Source organism: Pleuronectes platessa, chromosome 17, assembly GCF_947347685.1.
Source record: "Pleuronectes platessa chromosome 17, fPlePla1.1, whole genome shotgun sequence".
Taxonomy (NCBI): Eukaryota; Metazoa; Chordata; class Actinopteri; order Pleuronectiformes; family Pleuronectidae; genus Pleuronectes; species Pleuronectes platessa.
In genome coordinates, this window is record NC_070642.1 from 12757233 (window position 1) to 12775250 (window position 18018).

At 42.4% G+C, this 18018-nt stretch overlaps 1 protein-coding gene across 1 annotated transcript in view; it reads left to right on the forward strand.

Annotated features, from left to right (window-relative positions):
- Positions 1-18018, forward strand: part of nbas (NBAS subunit of NRZ tethering complex) — a 149830-nt gene that overhangs the window by 15943 nt on the left and 115869 nt on the right. Inside the window, exons 13-21 of the mRNA XM_053445252.1 lie at positions 234-297; positions 801-994; positions 2850-3125; positions 9353-9478; positions 9795-9946; positions 10489-10629; positions 14414-14492; positions 16410-16514; positions 16904-17040. Of these exons, the coding sequence (XP_053301227.1) occupies positions 234-297; positions 801-994; positions 2850-3125; positions 9353-9478; positions 9795-9946; positions 10489-10629; positions 14414-14492; positions 16410-16514; positions 16904-17040 (1274 nt within the window). The remainder of the gene's footprint in view (positions 1-233; positions 298-800; positions 995-2849; positions 3126-9352; positions 9479-9794; positions 9947-10488; positions 10630-14413; positions 14493-16409; positions 16515-16903; positions 17041-18018) is intronic.

The window sequence follows — 18018 nt, forward strand, 5'->3', positions numbered from 1 at the left end:
ATACATTAAGTCCGCTGGCTTAGAGAGAACTTATATTTGCAGACTCTTGTGCCGATTTATGGTGCATGTGTGAGTGTGTGTGTGTGTGTGTTCTGTTTACTTGCTGGTCGCTGTGCGTGTGTGTGCGTGTAAACAGGGTTAGCAGATTAATGTCGCCCTCACTCCTCTCTTTATCTTCTTCTGCTTTCCCTCCTTTCTTCTCTGGTTCCTCCATCCTCCGGTCCTCCCCTCAGCCGGGATTTGAAGAGATCAACCCTGAGTGGAAGACATCACTGGAGAGAAGGAAGAAGATAAAAGGTAGTTTGGCCTGCACGGTTTGAGAGGGAGCCGACCCTGTTGCTGACACAGCGGTAGACACTGGATACGATTTAATGATCTTTGACAGGTCTTATTCACCGAACCATACAGTTATTTAGACACACAACCATATGCCAAGGCTAGCAGATATATTTTTCTTCCTCAGTGTCCATGCTTGTGAGTGTGTGTATTTCTAAGCTTGTGGCTGTTTGTGCAGCTGTACCGCCTTTTTTTTGACAGTTTTGGGCCAGTGGTGATGACTGCCGTGACAGCTTGTGCAAGAAATAATCTGTGTTTAAGTCGTCATCTCATGCACGACAAGTGATTAACATGACCACAGGTGTAAATATGTCTCAGAGGATGAAACAGATTTAAAAAAAGTTTAGTATGACCCGAAAATTTGGGTCCAAGTCCACAAAGTATGAAAATAAAGCTTTCACCCGGTCCCCCCTTGTGTCTGATCCGGTCGTTATATTCCCTGTGTCTCTTCATATCTGTCGCAGATAAGGAGCAGTATTACCCGCTGGTGGATGTGAGCTGGTGGAGCGACAACGTGTTGATTATGGCTCGCTGCTCCGGCTCCGTCACCGTCTCGTCGGTCAGGACACTCTGCAACCTGCTGGGCAAATCCTGCGAGTGGTTCGAGCCCTCGCCCCGAGTCACCGCGGCGCATGACGGGGGGTTCCTCAGCCTGGAGGTAAACGTCGGGATGGGGGGGGGGGGGGGGATGCATATGTGGTTGAAGTAAACAGAGAGAGATGTTTATAGGAAAGACTTTTTAATTAACCTTTTAGAGGTAGTTTAAATAAAATGAATCCTCTGGGGTTTTAAAAGCATGTTATAGACTGGAAGGTATTCCTTTGTTTTCTTGGTTGGTTCGTCCACAGGATCACACAGAAACAACTGAAAGTGGTAAATCATGAAGTATGGATCAGGGTAGAAACCTCAAAATGTGTGTGTTTGTCTTTGACATTGCAAGATAGGAGTTTTTTACCAATCCCCAAGGGAATAATTCATGGATCTTGATAAAAACAAAATCTGGCATATTTACCATACTGATATCTGTGACAGAAGTGTGTGAAATATGGTGTTTAGCCTCGGTGGAGGTATGCGCTCAGGGTGAAGTTCCACTTTTGAACTGCCTCTTCAGTTCAGGGCTGCACACGACTGGATGCCTCTAGGTGAGAGAAAGGAGACGTGACAGGCCACGAGTGACCATTCAAGGTCAATAGTCTAAACGTTAAAAGATTGGCAACAAAAAAAGACACTTTCTGACACAAAGTGAGTCTGTTGTGCAGGAAAATCCATCCCAACAGGAATGTGGGCGTTGATTCTTGATAGAGCCTTTACTGTGAGCTGATAGGATTCCTCTAAGGACAGCTTTGTCTTAAAAATATAAATGTTCACCTTTTCTTCATGTTTGTAGACATAGTGAGCATCATTGTGTAAAAGCATGTGTAAGGGTGCGTCCTGATGAAATATGTATCACTGCTTCTTTACCCCTCCCCCATAAAGACCCCGATATCACATCATCCCTTCACTCCTCTTTGTTTCATTCTCGTTCTTTGTTTCTTGCCATCTGAAAGCAGCAGCGGGGAAAAAAAAGAAAGAAAGATTGCTTTGCCAGCCAACTTTAGGGGAAAGGTTTCATCAGCCTGCTTTATCATGGAGAGGGAGAATGAACGCCTGTAGGTTCATGTGTGTCGAAATTGTGAAAATTAAGGTTTGGCTTTTAGTGGGTGCACCTAAATTGATTGAATAATGTGTTTTTATGATGATTAACACATGTGCATCGTCTTGCGTGTGATGAGTTAGCGTAGCATATTAGTGCAGCTCTATAGAAGCTCCACATTGATTAAGATGCTTAATGTTTTACAGGTGCTAAATGTTTCATAACACCCCAGCTGGGAGCAGTGCTCTGTTGGAAGTGCTCTGTTTTGTCTCCAGTGGGCTGAAACCCAGAGGGGCATCGCAACGAAATATGAGGACTTCTCTCCACAGCGTGTCGATGATAAATGAGCAAATAATATCGTTTCTCCCCCGACTGAGGCAATCGCAAAACTAGAGAACAGGACTATTGAAGTTGAAGAAAGAACTTTGGCAGCTTGGCTTTCGATTCTCTATCAGGCAGCTTGACCTCGCTGTTGCTTTGTGCTCAGACCGCCTGATGATCCTGCATGAGGCCGTGAAGATTCAGTGTGTTTACCAGTGAAAGCACAGCTAGATGTAAACTGTGCTTCACTGAATCACACGCTTCGTTTTTTCATTCTTCACTTGGGTGTTGGGTCTGTTCACTTTAGGATTTGGAAACGTTACAGATGCATTTTTCATGTAAAGCAGAAAAAGTGGCTTTATGATCTCTTTTAGGTCATATGTTTGATGTGCAATTCAAATTTCTGTTCAGAACTACTTTACTTTTCTCTTTTACCTAATATTATTTTCAACCTTAATTTCACCTCTTTCATTCCTCTGCTTCAAACCTCTTTTATCCTTTTTTTCTTTTTGAGCCCACCCCCATCCCATTCCTGATGCTGGGTTTCTTTCGTCCGCAGTGTGAGGTGAAGCACGCCCAGAAGCGCGGGCGCCTTGAGAGCAACCTGAGCGCTGGGTCAGGCGAGGACGAAGAGGGCGACGATGGAGGGGACTCTGACTCAGACGAAGAGTCCTCAGCCAAAGCCCGCTACTTTGGCTACATCAAGCAGGGTCTGTATTATGTTACAGAGATGGAGCGCTTTGCCCCGCCACGCAAGCGCCCCCGCACCGTGGGCAAGAACTACCGCCTGGTCAGCCTGAGGTCAACGACGCCAGAGGAACTGTACCAGAGGAAGGTAGGAGACTGACACTAAATGAGGAATACTAATGTTCACACGCGATAAATCTGTCTTGAAACTTGTTTATAACATCGACAGCAGAATGTGCAAAACACGTGAAAGCTCACAGAGCTTCTGAACATCATGTGAAACCTGAATCAATGTGCTGACATGAGCACTTTACAATTTCAAAGTGCTTGATGACATAAAGGGAGAATAATGAGACCCTTGCATGGTGGGTGTTCAACATGGTCATCGTCGTACCTGCTTAACAGCATAATTGCATCATCATGAACAGCCAGAGCTCAGGGACTCTGTTGGGAAGTTTAATCACTAGAGCCTGACTTACAACATGAGCTCTCAAAACTTCATCATATTATATATAATTTTTTTAAATCCTTGAGAGGTGACACAGATATTTCCCCTCACTCTTGTTCACTGTCAGCACGTCAAGTTTCAGAAGATTTAACTGTAGAATTTTTGAGAAAATGAATGTTGTGTACAAAAAGTACACATGATCTGATCGGTTGAGGAAAAACAAACAGCCGGAAGTGACACTCTCAGCAGAGATGACACTGTAATTGTGCTTTCTTCTTATTAAAGTTGATGGTTAAACTGTAAACCAACAAGTCTCGATTAGATTTCTTTGTCATAAGGGTTTGATAATGACATTGTGGGGATCATTGGCATTTTTTCTATATTCAGTATACTGTTTGTGAGCTGATATATTAATACTGGCATTGGGGCCGGCATATTTCCTAACAGTCACATTAAAGCTGTGATCTGTGTGGACAGGCACTTTGATTTAACAAGTCAGCTTTTAGCCGCACTGTGTTAAACCCAGTAGGCGTCCGCAGAATGAGGCAGCATATCCACATTTGGGGAGAAAATGGAGAGTCACATTACTGTTGCTGTTTACTTATTCATTGCAGCACTCCCACAACAAAACGCTTATGTGCTTAGCCGACAAAAGCTTTCGTCAGTGTTCATGCCATAATGCCTTCGTGTTTCCATTTCAATGTTCTTTCAGTTCAGTAATCTATACAACAACTCCAGTGCTGACGTGCACTTCTCTCTCTCATACTGTGCTTTACATTTATTTAGCCAAATAAACTGGTATCAAACATTAGGTTTGATCAATGCTACTTTTGTCAGGATTCTGCAGGGTTCCTCTTTTAAGGCCCACACATTTGCAGACTGATACTTAAGTCACTATAATGCAAGTAATCCTTTTTTAAGAGCAGTTCTCCATATTCTTTGTAGATTGATATCATTTATTTTTGGCCACCGATTTTAGCAGCAACTGAAGGACGTCATATTAATCTGTCTGGCCATTGAATGAATTATAACCGGCTGATCTGCAAAAATTGGTTTCCAACTAAATAAATCCTGTGCCAGCTCAGTGAAGTGCTATTGTTTTGTTGGATCAGCTCCAGCATGCTGTTGAGGAGAAATGAAAACCAAGCAAGATGTTCACTCTGCTTTAAGGCTGTTGCTCAGTCCCAGGGGTTCTTCTGAAATGCTAATTGCTGCATTAGAAATATGGCTGTCGTTGCTGCTCACTGCAAATTGCAGCAAAGACAACAACATGCTCGATCATAAAGCACGGGGAGAGTGGTATCGGCTCTCGACGGCCCCAAGTTTGAGCACGGTTCATCAGTCATTTTTATGACCCATCATCTGCTGCCTTCTTCATCATTGTCATCATCATTAGATGCCATTAGTCATCACCATCAATCCTAACAGTGGAGAGTTAGAAAGTAATACATCATTATTATCTCTTTGTAACACTTGGTAGCCGCGGCACTCCACCAGCTGCTGCTGTCGCTCTCCTGTTGTTTTTTTGTCCAGCACACATACACCACACATGTAGGCGTATGAGTGAAGAGGAGGAGAGGTGTCTGGATTGTCTGCATGAGTATGTACGTCTGTGTATGCATGCACATTTTGTTTATTGTGCCTGTCAGTGCCTATGCAGCACTCGTGTTAGATCAGTACAGTTTGACAACAGTACACACATCATCCACCCTCATCCACACAAACCAGAATGACCCGATCTCTCCTCGTATGACCTCGTCTCTCCGAAGCCTCGCCTCGGTCAAGGTTGTGGTCCAATAGACTGTGAATAGTCCAGAGTGAGTGAGTCCGGGGGGATTGCCTTAAGTCGACCTCCTCGTGTCTTTAGGAGTTTGATGATGCATTCAATGGCGTAACCCTGCCTATATGTCAGTAGCACACTAGCAGGGCTGCTAACAGTTTTATTAGCTAAATCCAGAGAGAGAAGGAAGCAGTTTTTGATGTCCTCCTACGAGAGGTTTAACTGTGTGGGTTTCTTATTGCCCTCGAGGAACCGCAGTCTGGCTAATGTGATGCTTTGTACTCTTACACACACACAGAGAGAGAGCGAGAGAGAGAGAGGGATACTCAGTGTGTCAGTCACACATGCACTCTAATGCACATTGTGTGGGCCTGAATAAACTGAGGTGTCATGATGTTGTGGGATCAAATCATTTTGTGAGACACTGATACGACACAAATCCTCTTAAAGCGTCATCATGTCTTGACATGTGTTGCCAGGCTAATTCTGTATTAATTATGAGGACAACAACGACGAGAACAACTGCTACTGCCTAAGAACTATATACGGTATAGTAATAAGACGACATGCTGTAGACTGAAGACGTCATTTGGAAACACACTCTTTGCAGTGGTGATTGGTGGATGGAGCCGCAGTATCAAGGTCCTTCCGATACAGGTGCTTGACCAATCGCAAGTCAGTCTCACCTGTCTATTTATTATAATGAAATAAAAATAAAAAAATGTATCAGAAAGCTGAACACTTTGACGTACATCAGGAAGAGCTGCTTAAAATGAGTGGTTATCTTTCTGTTGCTCAGTTTAGTCAATGTCCCTCCTCCATGTCCTATCCACTAACATGGAGGAGGCGGGATTGGCCGCCAGCCACCCAGAGGCGATCAGGATGCTTCGGCTTCACTTGTGTTGAGCAGTCAGTCCATCTTTATATAAAGCCTGTAGCCATGTAACTGAAACTGGTACTGCGGTAATTAAAGCTAAATGTAAACATGATGTCAAGCTATGTTTTCCTTCACACCTTCATATGTGACTCAGGTGTTATGTTTATCATGTTTATCACCATCTTGTTTTCCTGATTAACGCTGCTTTGTATGCACATCACTGCAGTGATTCTCTGAGTTATTGTCTGTCAGGTAAAATGTGTACATCGTCTACATCTTTGATTTATGACCAAATACGTGTAAAGTTAATTAATTTCTTATCATGCTAGACATTCACTATCTTTGTCTTTGTGAGCGTGATGGCAGGCTGATTGTAGCTTTTACTTTAAAGAGCTGATATATGGTGAGAACAGCTGATCGTGTGGCTGTCGACATTTGGTCTTGTTACTAATTTAGTGTGGTAGGTTAGATACACCATTTATCTGTACAGCTTATTATGTTGAAAGGACTCCCCGTCTGACATTGGGTGAGAGTTAGGGTATCACAGGGTCAACATACACAGACAAACAACCAATCACACCCATATTCACATATGGTCAAGTTAGAGTCTCCAATTGGAGTCCCACGCAGGCACAGGGTCTCCAAACAGATTAAGACCTCGGCCAGAGACGGAGACTGATCATTTTCCATCCCCTGATTCATACTTTGGCTTTTCTTTCCAGGGCTTGGCCTGTGGCCACCTCATCTGAACATCGTCAACATTTCTTTAGTTTTCTATCAGTCATGGTGGTCAGGTACTCCGCCACCATGTACTCTTTGTTTAGGGTTGAGCAGAATAATTTAGTTTGTGATTTGCTGGTTTCGTTCCAATATAATTAGGTTGCCTTGGGTCACATTGTTTTGTCTGAGATCTTGTGTGTGTGTGTGTGTGTGTGTGTGTGTGTCTTTGTGTTTGTGTGAGTGTGTGTGTGTGTGTGGGCTGAGAGCTTTTTGATTAGCTGGCAGAGGGGACTCTTATCTATGTTCACCTCTCAGCGCTGAAGGGCCTTGCACTGATAGGAGTGTGGGTCGCTAGATTGGAGGTGTTTATAAAATTTGATGGCTCTCTTTTTAATTTTAATTACATAGGGTTAGTGGCCAAGTTCTGCTCTGCATGTGTTATTGGCCACGTGTCTGAAAACTCTGAAGTATATTTTTGCACAATTCTGCACGCAGGGCTTCCATTGGATGTTTTTCCCATTTTGGGGAGGTCTTGGCTGGTTAATGGATCCCTAGCTTCACCACCGTAAAAAGTAATTGGACTCCTCACTGATTTTAGATTCTAGCGCCAGTTCTAAACATGAATTTTAACCAGATTTTCTTTTTCTTTTGGTGGCGTTAAAAGCCCACTTTGCCTTTTCATCCAGCTCATTCACTGCCGTGCCAAATTTCCACTGGAATTGATACTCACAGCCTAAATATGTATTAGGATTTTCCATATTTACAGTCGGTGGCCATGTTAGTCAGAACTGGATGATGTCCAGGCTCCATAGTACACAGTAGAGCCTGGTCATCAGAAAACATCACACATTTGACACAGTTTCCTGCTGTTATACCGCGGGCTGTAGATTTTCATTGATGTATTTATGTTGAAGTGCTGCTTGAAGTAATTGGTTCTTTTGTTTCCATTGTACATCTGTTAATGAGACCTAATAGATTTTACCCCCCATGCCACTAATAATTAAAGGGACCCTCACGCCAAATACACTGAAAAGCCTCTTTTGAAAAAAATCTCCAAAACCACAATTGTTTTTATTTAGCTGCACTTGTGGCAAGAGTAAGATTCTTGGTTCGTATCCCAGTTCAAATTCCTGTGCATGCGTGGGTTTTCTCAGAGCGGGAGTTCCAAAGACATGCAAATTGGGGTTAGCTTAATTGGAGACTCTAAACTGACAGTAGGTGTGGATGTGTTTTGCAGGCGAGTCGACTTTGTACGCCGCCTCTCGCCCAATGTCAGCTGGGATTGGCTCCAGCTCCCCCGTGACATTTAATGAGGATGAGTGGTATAGATAATGTGTGTTAATGAGACTGGTGAGGATAAATACATGTCACATGTGCGATGTTAAAGCATGAATCCAGCCTGACCTTCATGCAGGACGTTGATGTCATTGAGGGATTTACCTACACAGGAGGTGATGTTGTCCTTGTCCATACAGCTGATGACGCATGTTAGGAGTTAAATTTGTTGCCACTATGGAATATAGGTGTAATTCATTTCAATACATTGCTCACGTGAAATTCTCCAACACTCAGAATTAGATTAGTTCATTTAGAAATGCCAATTTGAATAATGTTGTGCTGTATTCTCGCATTTGACCAACATGTTTTTACTTTTGAAGCTTACGTTATATTCTCGACTCATTCATAGTAATGGGCAGATGTAGGATATTTTGGTTTTCTTCGAATTTCACTTCCAAAGTTTGTAGTTTTCAAGGACTTTTTGAGTTAGTTAAGTCTGTTCTCTGCGATGTTGATCCCAAATAAGTTCTGAAAAGTTCAGGCCGCCTGTCTCCATCCTGTAAGACCAGCTCCTCAGGCTCAGACTGACGGGTCTCCTTTGCCCATGCAGATTTTCTTTCTTCAAATATCCCCCAAATATTTGATTCCTCTTTAGTCTCTCTCCTTATCCCTCTGCAGCAGATCCAATTCAGGCTGTGTCACATTGCTACACAGATTGAAATCTGCATGTTTGAGTTGTTCCCGTTCAGTCTTTGAGTATTCATTGTGCGTACTCAAGGATTTCAGAAGTGCCATAGCTATTGCACAGGCTTATTTAAAACCTTCTTTGTCCTTCAGAGTGATGGAAAATGTGGGCCATTAACTTTTCTCTCTCCTTTTACTTGGGGATTTGCTGTAAATATCACGTGGTTTGAATTCATTTTATGTATTTTGTTCAATTAATTCTCTCGATTAAATAGATAATATAACCCTTGGATGATAATTAGGTTTAAAAAAACATTAAAAAGTATATCACAGAAAGACAATGGATTTATTGTTTTGCTGTCGTGTTGTTTTGCTCCCAACTTTAAATAAAACATCAGAAAACTTAATTTGCTACTTAATTAGAGCTGCTGTCTGCTCCGTTCCGACACTTGTCTACTTCACCTTCAAATGAATATTCATGTTCTTGTCTTCTCTGATTATATACATTTGCTTCTTCGCTGTCTGTTCAAAATATGCATACATTGGTTTATGTCCTCGTAATGCGTTTTATGTGCATTTCTCTCACAGATTGACAATGAGGAGTATGGTGAGGCGCTTTCTCTTGCCCACGCGTATAGTCTGGATTCCGATCTGGTCTACCAGAGACAGTGGAGGAAAAGTACGGTCAGCATCGCCTCCATCCAGGATTATCTGGTAAGAGATGAAAGAAATAAGAAAGACAGATGTGAGCAAATGAGGATCAGGGGTGGGGAAGAGGAGAGAGAAAAAAGAGTTTTGGCAGAGCATCGGGGGTTTATAGTATATTAGATGTCTGGTTATATATATACAGTAAATGTGTTTGGGTTAGATGGAGACGCACACACTGAAGTGCAGCACGACCCCGTTACTCTATTTCACGGATCATTTTTACCAATTTGTAGCAAATTTTCACCCCCCCCCATACTGTACCTCATTTTTAGTCCACCATTTCTTCTGAACTCATCCCTGCTCCCTACATTCCTTAACCCAGAGCAAGATCCGCAAGCGCTCGTGGGTGCTGCATGAGTGTGTGGAACGCGTCCCGGAGAATGTTGATGCTGCCAAGGAGCTGCTGCAGTATGGCCTGAAGGGAACTGACCTTGAGGCCCTCATAGCCATAGGGAACAAAGAGGATGGGGGCAGGTAGGGCACACACGGACACATGCACACACGCCAACGCAATCCTTCCACAAACATAATCAGCTAAAACAATATCAACATTTTACAGCTTCCTCCTGAATCTCATTCTGTCTGCCTCCTTTTGTTTATGACCTCTACCAAGGAGGTAAAGGTTTTACTTTTTCTGTCCGTCAGGAAGCAAGATTACGCAATAACTGCAGGACGGTTTAGAACTAAACTTTGGGAAATAAAATGCAAAAGGAAAGAATCCATAACAAATCTGTTGTGGATCTTGATCAGAAGATTTTCCTAAAAAATGCGAGATAACATTTTCTGTGATTTCACAGAGAAATTCATGGATCGTCATCAAAAGAGCAGGCTTGTTTAGGGGATTGATAACTAGGAATATTTGAAATTTGATGCAGATCCAAATCCAAATCTAGTGAACTTTAATGTGAGCTCATAAGTAGACTGTTTGGCCTTTGTGGAGGTATATGCACTCTTTGAGTGCCCTTTTACTTCATATTTACTTTGCACCTCTTTGTGATTTCACTGTGTTTTCCTAGGTTTATCATGCCAGGAGATGTTGACCTCGATGACCTCCCTTACGAAGACATCCAGTCGGATGATGAGGAGCTGGAGGAGAAGAAGAAGGAGAAGGAGAACACGAAGAGACAAGAACTGCTTGCCAAGGTGGACTTTAGCAGGTATGCAGCCAGTCGGAGATTTGGTTAGTCAGCTTTGTAGTTCAGTAAGGCAACATATGAAGACAGGAAGAAGTCGCAGCCGGCAGAAATCCTGCCAATATTCTAAATGCACAGAGATGAGAGGATTTATTTTAATGAAATCCCCGGGACTAGTAGTTACACACACCATCCTTCAGCTGCACTCTTTTACCAAGCATCTGCCTGTCTGGTGCAAGTTACCAAAGCCTGTATTTTAAATATAATCCCTCTGCAGGATAATACTCCTATTTCCTCACTTTGCTTTTATGACAAATGACTAAAAACGATGAAAAATCACCAGCTTCTAAGTGTCAGCAGCAGTTGTTAGGTGGGTGGTAAAATCCCACAGAGAAAAAAGCAGACACTGACCCATGTCACTGCCTTGTTGGCAGGTTGTTACCTGCTGTTTGGAAAGATTAAATTAAAGTCATGTTTACTCCGAGTATCAACGGGGAAGAGTGATTACACTATTCAAAATAAAGAAAAGGAGAAATGGAGGTGAAGGCATTTAACAAAACCAGGAGGAAATGGGAGCGAATGCTGCCACATTTGAACCGTGATTGTTTGATTAGGTCGCACGCCGGAGAGGGGATCATAAAGGCAATGACATTAATGAGGATGAGGGAGCGAGAGAGGGAAAAAAAGCGTTGGTGGAGATTAGTGGGTAATCTGCTGGAGGTAATTTATGCCTTTGTTGTCGAGTGCCCAGGGAAAGACTAATGAAAAACCCTTTAGTGATCACTAATCACCTCTCATGCACAAACACACACGCACACACATGCACACGCTCACACACCTGCATAATGAAACACTCCTAAGCCTAAATTCACACACATATTTATACTTGTGTGTTAAAATGTCCAGATACAAGCAAAAGGAAAATGTGCATATGCTGAAACGAATGATTTAAGATGCATAGCCATGTGTAGGTAATTACTGTAGTTACAGGTATTTAAAGCTTTGTAGTTGGTCTCTATTGTTCAACAGATGAGCCAGTGAGTCTCCAGTCTGCATTCAAATGAGAAGGAGCAGAAACAGTGGAACATAAATCCCTCGGCTCCTTTTTTATTTTCCTCGTCCCTTTGCCCGTTTGATTTTCCTTCTGTTTAGCTCATTGTGTAATAAAACTCCTAATCTTTATTTCAGGCCTGTAGTCTGTGGTAGATAAAGAAAAGATGGAGGATAAGAAAGAGATATAAGGGGGAGTAAAAACAATCGATAATTTACAACATTAATGAAACCATTACATTAAATCCTCAGTGAATTACCTCCTTTAAATATACCTATTTTTCTCCTTCCCCTATGTCTGAGTCAGAGTGTCAGCGTGCTCACACATATCCCCAAAACGTGTGTGTGTGTGTGTGTGTCTGTTTGTGTGTGTGTGTGTGTGTGTGTGTGTGGGTGTGTTGGGTGCAGCGAAGCCCCTCACTAATGGATCCAACCATGTTGCCTTGAGCCCCGTGGCCGAGGCCAGAGACAGATCATAATTCTCTTAATTTCTTTTTAACTACACCACCATTACAGAAATGGCTCAGTATCGATCACAGTGGCTCCGACCATGTCTGTGTGTGTGCGCTTTGTGTGTGTGTGTTGCTCTTGTGTGTAGATGAGGACTGTATTTAAATATCGACTGTCACACAGAGTGCATCTCGTGTGCTACTACATGTTTGAAGGTTGACTCTGTGTGGCTGTGTGCGTCTGTATGCTTGAAAGATATGATCAATCAGGCCCATTTTCTATCACCAGCCAGAAGAGTGTAATAAAGCAGTTCTTATCCCATAGGTTAAACAAGAGTAAAGAATTCTTCTTGAAGTCACTTTTAAAGGTCACAGTTAAAGCTCCAGGAGAGAATCACATTTCCAGTAACTGGAGTCAAATCGACTCAATCGACTTTTGCTGTCCTATAAAAGATACTAAAAGATCTTAATTTCCCTCTTAGTTTAAAGTACCCAATAAAATGATGGATGTTAATGTACTTCTCCAATCCTGTCTTGTTACTGCAAGGTATACTCCTCTAGCCCTAATCAATGTGTTGCACTTGCAGTTATCCTGAAATGTAATGTCACATAAAATGTAGACTTAGTCAGCACTCGGTTATCGCTTTCTATATTTTTTTTGTATTCTTAACGGTCATGCACCAGTTCAGTGTTGTTTGTTTTGCATGTTTTAAAACCTGTCGTTTCGACTGCACGCAGGTGGTTTCACATTTTGGCCTCTTTCTCATCAGTCTACATAACAAAGTGATTCAGAACCAACCGAGGACCATTATAACTGCTGCTCTGGCTCTCTGCATGCAACAACAAGATGGACAATACTGCAGGTGTTGTGTGTGTGTGTGTGTGTGTGTGTGTGAGAGAGAGAGAGAATGGGTGAGCAGGATGGGGTGAAGAGAGTGAGGATGAAAGCGTGCAGTGTGGTACAATGCCTTTGTGTTCATCTGATCAGAATCCGACCTCAGTCAGATTTCTCATTTTTTCATTTTAATCGTGTGTGTGTGTGCTTTAAGTGTCACATCCACGTGCATGCAAAGTATTTCTGTCTGTTTATGCAGTCCAATTTTGTCCCTCGCACTCTCTGATAATCGCTTTTATCTCAGACCACATTTCCCCCCGGGTGTTTCCGTGCCTGCATACGAGTGTGTTGGCCTGTTTATGCATTTCAATATCTGGCCAGTACAGTCATATTTGGGTTGTGTGCAGAGATAGAGGAGTGATGCCATCTGCTTGTAATAACCTGCCGCTCGAATTGCTTTGAAATGCAAGATGCACACAAACACGCAGACCCGCACACATACACCTGATAGTTTTCCAACATCTCGTATCATCTCCGCTCCATCTCTATCCCGCCGCCGCTCTCATTCCCTCCACCTCCACTTTTCAGACTTTGCGGTGAAGAGGCAGAGCAAAGTAATAATTACCACCAGCGTGAGTGCTAAGCCGCGACTCTTTGATGTGCCAGAGAGTGTGTTCAGACACTGTTAATCTCTGTTAGCCCAATGTGGAGGAACCCTGATACGGCCTGATAGCGCACTCTGTAATGAGGGATTAAGGATTAAGATGGCGGTGGAGGGGTCAGCTCCCCTGTGTTCACACTGCGGTTGATCCAGGCCCTTTTCAGAGCGCTCTGGCCACCACTTCGACCTGCTCAGGTTATTTACTTACGGAGTGAACTCGGAGTGTGTGAGTGAAGTGATGGGGCGCACCTGACCATACGCCGAAGCCTTGTGGCTCCTTTTCCTTGGGAACAGCTTGAGTGATTGAATTGCAGGTAGATCCCCATATAGCCCAGTGCCTTGGTGTTCGTGGTCATCCAATTTATTTATGGTCGTGATTAAATGACATTGAAAATGGATTTGATTCACATGGAGGCGATCACTCACCTCATTGACGTCAGGCATCCCATACATAACACTGAAGGGTTCTTATGGTTATAAGAACTTGATTTGTTGCGCTTAGAAAATGATTAGATCTGGAGGGCACTATGTGGTACTGTAGTCCCCGGTCACAAGCATTGTTATATATACGGTAGGCCCCTGTGGGTGTACTATATAGGGTCAATTTACAGTTCATTTAAAGCCATATGTGTTAGTCCTGTGAACAGACTAATCCTGTGAACAGACTAAAGTTTGATTTGGCTTTTTTGAAATGAATAAAAGTCTATTCAGATCTTGTAATTTGAGAAGAGCTCTTGTGTTAAATGTTGTATTGTGTTGAAAAGCTTGTGTTGTATGATTTGTGTGTGTGTGTGTCTGTTTGTGTTACTGTAGGCTAACTCTGGAGCAGAAAGAGCTGTGTCGGAGCCGATTGAAACTCCTCTCCTACCTGGACCGACTGGCCACATATGAGGTAAATATAGCCTCTCACAAATCAACATTGAAACACAACTTGAAGCCAAACTGATCAATACAAATTTGCAACAGTTAAATATATTAAATTAGGGTGTCATTCTATCATATTATCTACTGTATCATATAGATTATAAAGAGTGGAATCATGCTCCCACAAATCTCCCTTGAATGCTTCTGGTGGGTCTGCAGACCTGAACTAGTCTTAATCTAATCTTAACAGACACACTCAGTTCACGACTGGACCAAAATTAATGATGTAATACATGTGTTTGTGTTGTTTTTTTAGTTTTCTGTTCATTGGCCAATAGATTATTGGATTTATTATTTCAGATCAAGATGTAATAACTAACAGTTTAGCAAGTGTCACTACTAGTGCAGAAATGTCTAACACCCTATTCAGTGCAGCTAGTCCTCCTTCAGCGTCTACCCTTGAACCCTCGAGCCAGAACTAAAATATAACAAGGAAAAAATACTTGGATAATGACTAAAACACACAGATAGATATTTACACAATATACCTATTCACTTGGCCTGGCAGGGGTCAGTGGTTGTAGAGAAGCAGTAATTGACTGGATCAGCCACTCATTAGTCAGGGCTGCTCATTTGCTAAATTCATACCACAATGCTTCCTCCTAAAGTATGTGTGTCTGTGTGTCTGTGTGTCTGTGTGTCTGTGTGTATGTGTGTATATGTGTCTGTGTTAGTATAAATAAAAAGATAATGTTGAGATGTGGGGGTTTGTGAGGATGTTTTCCAAGCTAATGCCTCATTATGAAAAGCGTAGCTCACGGGATTGCAGCTTGCTTCACTGAGACCTCACAGGAAGGAGGTTGTGTTTCATGTACTATTAACTACAATTATCATACTTTGAAGTTGACGTCTGAAGTTTGAAGGTCACTAAACGACCATATTACGTGTTCGCATGTTTAAATGAGCTCATGTTTTTTCTTTTTTACCCGTTGGCAACTTAATGCTTTCTCGTTTCCTGTCCAGTCAGCCAGAGATCACACACTAGTCTGGTAATCTGCTGTCTGAGAGACAAATCTCGGTTTGACACAAGAACTTATGGTTTTACTAAACCAATAGACATCCAGTGTATGAGTGTTAGCGCAGGAGAGATGGATGGATGGAAGCTTCGATTCAAACTTTGACACAGGCAACTTCGGAAACACTCTGGATTTTAGATTTACGAGGAGCATTATCATGCACTCACTTCTCATCCACAATAAATCACAGATGAACAGGACGACACTTTCTCCTTTCTCCTTCTCTGGAGAGGAGAGATCAGATTTTACTCTGCTACATATTCAACACAGACATAATGACGTCTCTCTCTTTATTCGGACATTGTCATGGTAACTGCAGCAATTTCCTCTTGCCCCAATCCATTTGCTCTGGCTGTCTATGAATATGATATTAGGGTTTTCATCATCCCGACTTCGGCCGACTGTGTCTGCATACGGCCCATTCAAAGGCTATCCATCAAGACGCACACGCACACACACACGCACACACACACACAAACAGCCCCAAACACACACACAGTCTGTCTTACAGAAGGCTACCGAAATTTTATACACACGGACACACATAAATCCCTTCAAGCCAAAGGCCATGACAACAAATGTTCCCTACTGACATATGCGTATGCACACACACACACACACACACGCAAACACACACACTTTCCTCAGATGGTTCAGACAGCTGTACGCTTGAAAGTTTAAATAGCATCTCTGTTGACTTTGCCTTATTGGACTCATTTGCAGTCACATCATCTCCTGGCTCCTCACCTCTCATCTTTAGTTTTACTTTCTCTCCTTTCACTCACTCCATCCTCTCCGGGAGGATAAACATCTGCTTTGAAAATGCATTTTTTTTAACCCCTCCCCTCTCTCTTTCTGACACTCCGCAGGAAATACTCGGTGGCCCTCACGCAGCAGAGCAGAAATACGACGCCGAATTCTTCAAGAAGTTCCGCAGTCAAAATATAGTTTTGTCCGCGAGGAACTATGCCAGGGTAACATCAGATTCCTGCACACTCCCTCACTAATTGTCTCATTTGATCTATAGCTGTCTGCAATTCGGTTTGGCTCTATTTTGATGTGTTGTGTTATACAGCAGGGTGTTACTTTTATCTAGCCTTCTCATTGACGTAAATCTGCTCGAAAGAATATTACACAACTGACAACTGAGTGTATAAACAGCCTTCATAAGAGTTCTGAGCCTATTTCGTTTCCATTCTTTTTCATCAAAACTTCCTGCTTTGTGTTAAATAGTTTCATCTGTTTACATATGTTTACCTTCGTTTCTTTGAGTACTGTAATCTCATAATTTTTGGGTGGTTTTAATGATTTAAAATCGTTTTATTTATAAATATGTTGGATCATACATATTTTTTGTCTACAGGAGAGTAACGTGCAGGCTCTGGACATCCTCTTCACGTACCATGGAGCAGATCTCCTCCAGCACCGACTAGCCATCCTTAACAACTTCCCAGAAACCACCTCTCCACACGAGTACACCATTCTGCTGCCTGAGGCCAGGTGAGAACCACATCATGTTGTCTCTCCCTCCATCCATCTATCCCCTTGTGGTGAACATGAAAACACCTTCAGGGAATTTCCTAAAATTTGGGACAAACATTCACTTGCACTCAAGGTTAGGGTGATTGGTGGAGGTATACAGTCGTTAGGAGGTCTAAAAGTAAAAATGTACACATTTACCCAAACTGAAAAACTACTAGCCTGTAATTTTATACTCCCATATAGATGTTTTTTGATTCTCCTCTACAACAATTGCCATTATGACACATAGAAACTTCAGGGACACAAACCCTTCCTTATATCAGGAAATTAACATTTACACCTCTCTGGAATGTACAAGTCTCACTTGTCACTATATCGCAAATTGAAACCACTCAACATGAGAATCACATCCCTTATGGAGCACATGCTTAAAGACCTTTCACACGTTGGCTCCTTTGTTCTCACCTTTACACAGCGGGAGTCTTCTTGTGTCCTTGAGAAACACACGCACACACGAACATGTTCTTCCATTACAATAGTATGAGCTATAGCTTCAGGGCTGACTCTGTCACACAGGAAAGAAAATAATAGGAAAGAGACTCAATGGCCACTTTTAAAAAATTTGCATATAAAATATGAACACCTAAAATGATACAATACTGGCTGCAATAATTGCAACCATAGTTCTTGTTCTACTTTTTCGTCTCAATACATTTCAGCTGTGAGCGCACTGAAGGGGGGAACTTTGGGAGAGGGGATGTGAGAAGGAGATGATGGAGGAGTGTGTCAGAGGGGAAGAAATCATTCCTCAGACCTCTTATGGTTTTGTAACAGAGGTGACAGACTCTGGTTTTCTCCTAACCTTTATCCCATTACTTCACAATTCCTATGTTCTCTCTGTGAGTATTTAATACATGATAATACCACAACTACATTTCTAGAAGAAACACATGTACAAGGCTTGAGTCCCCTGGAGTCCTGAGCTAAAAAACATTT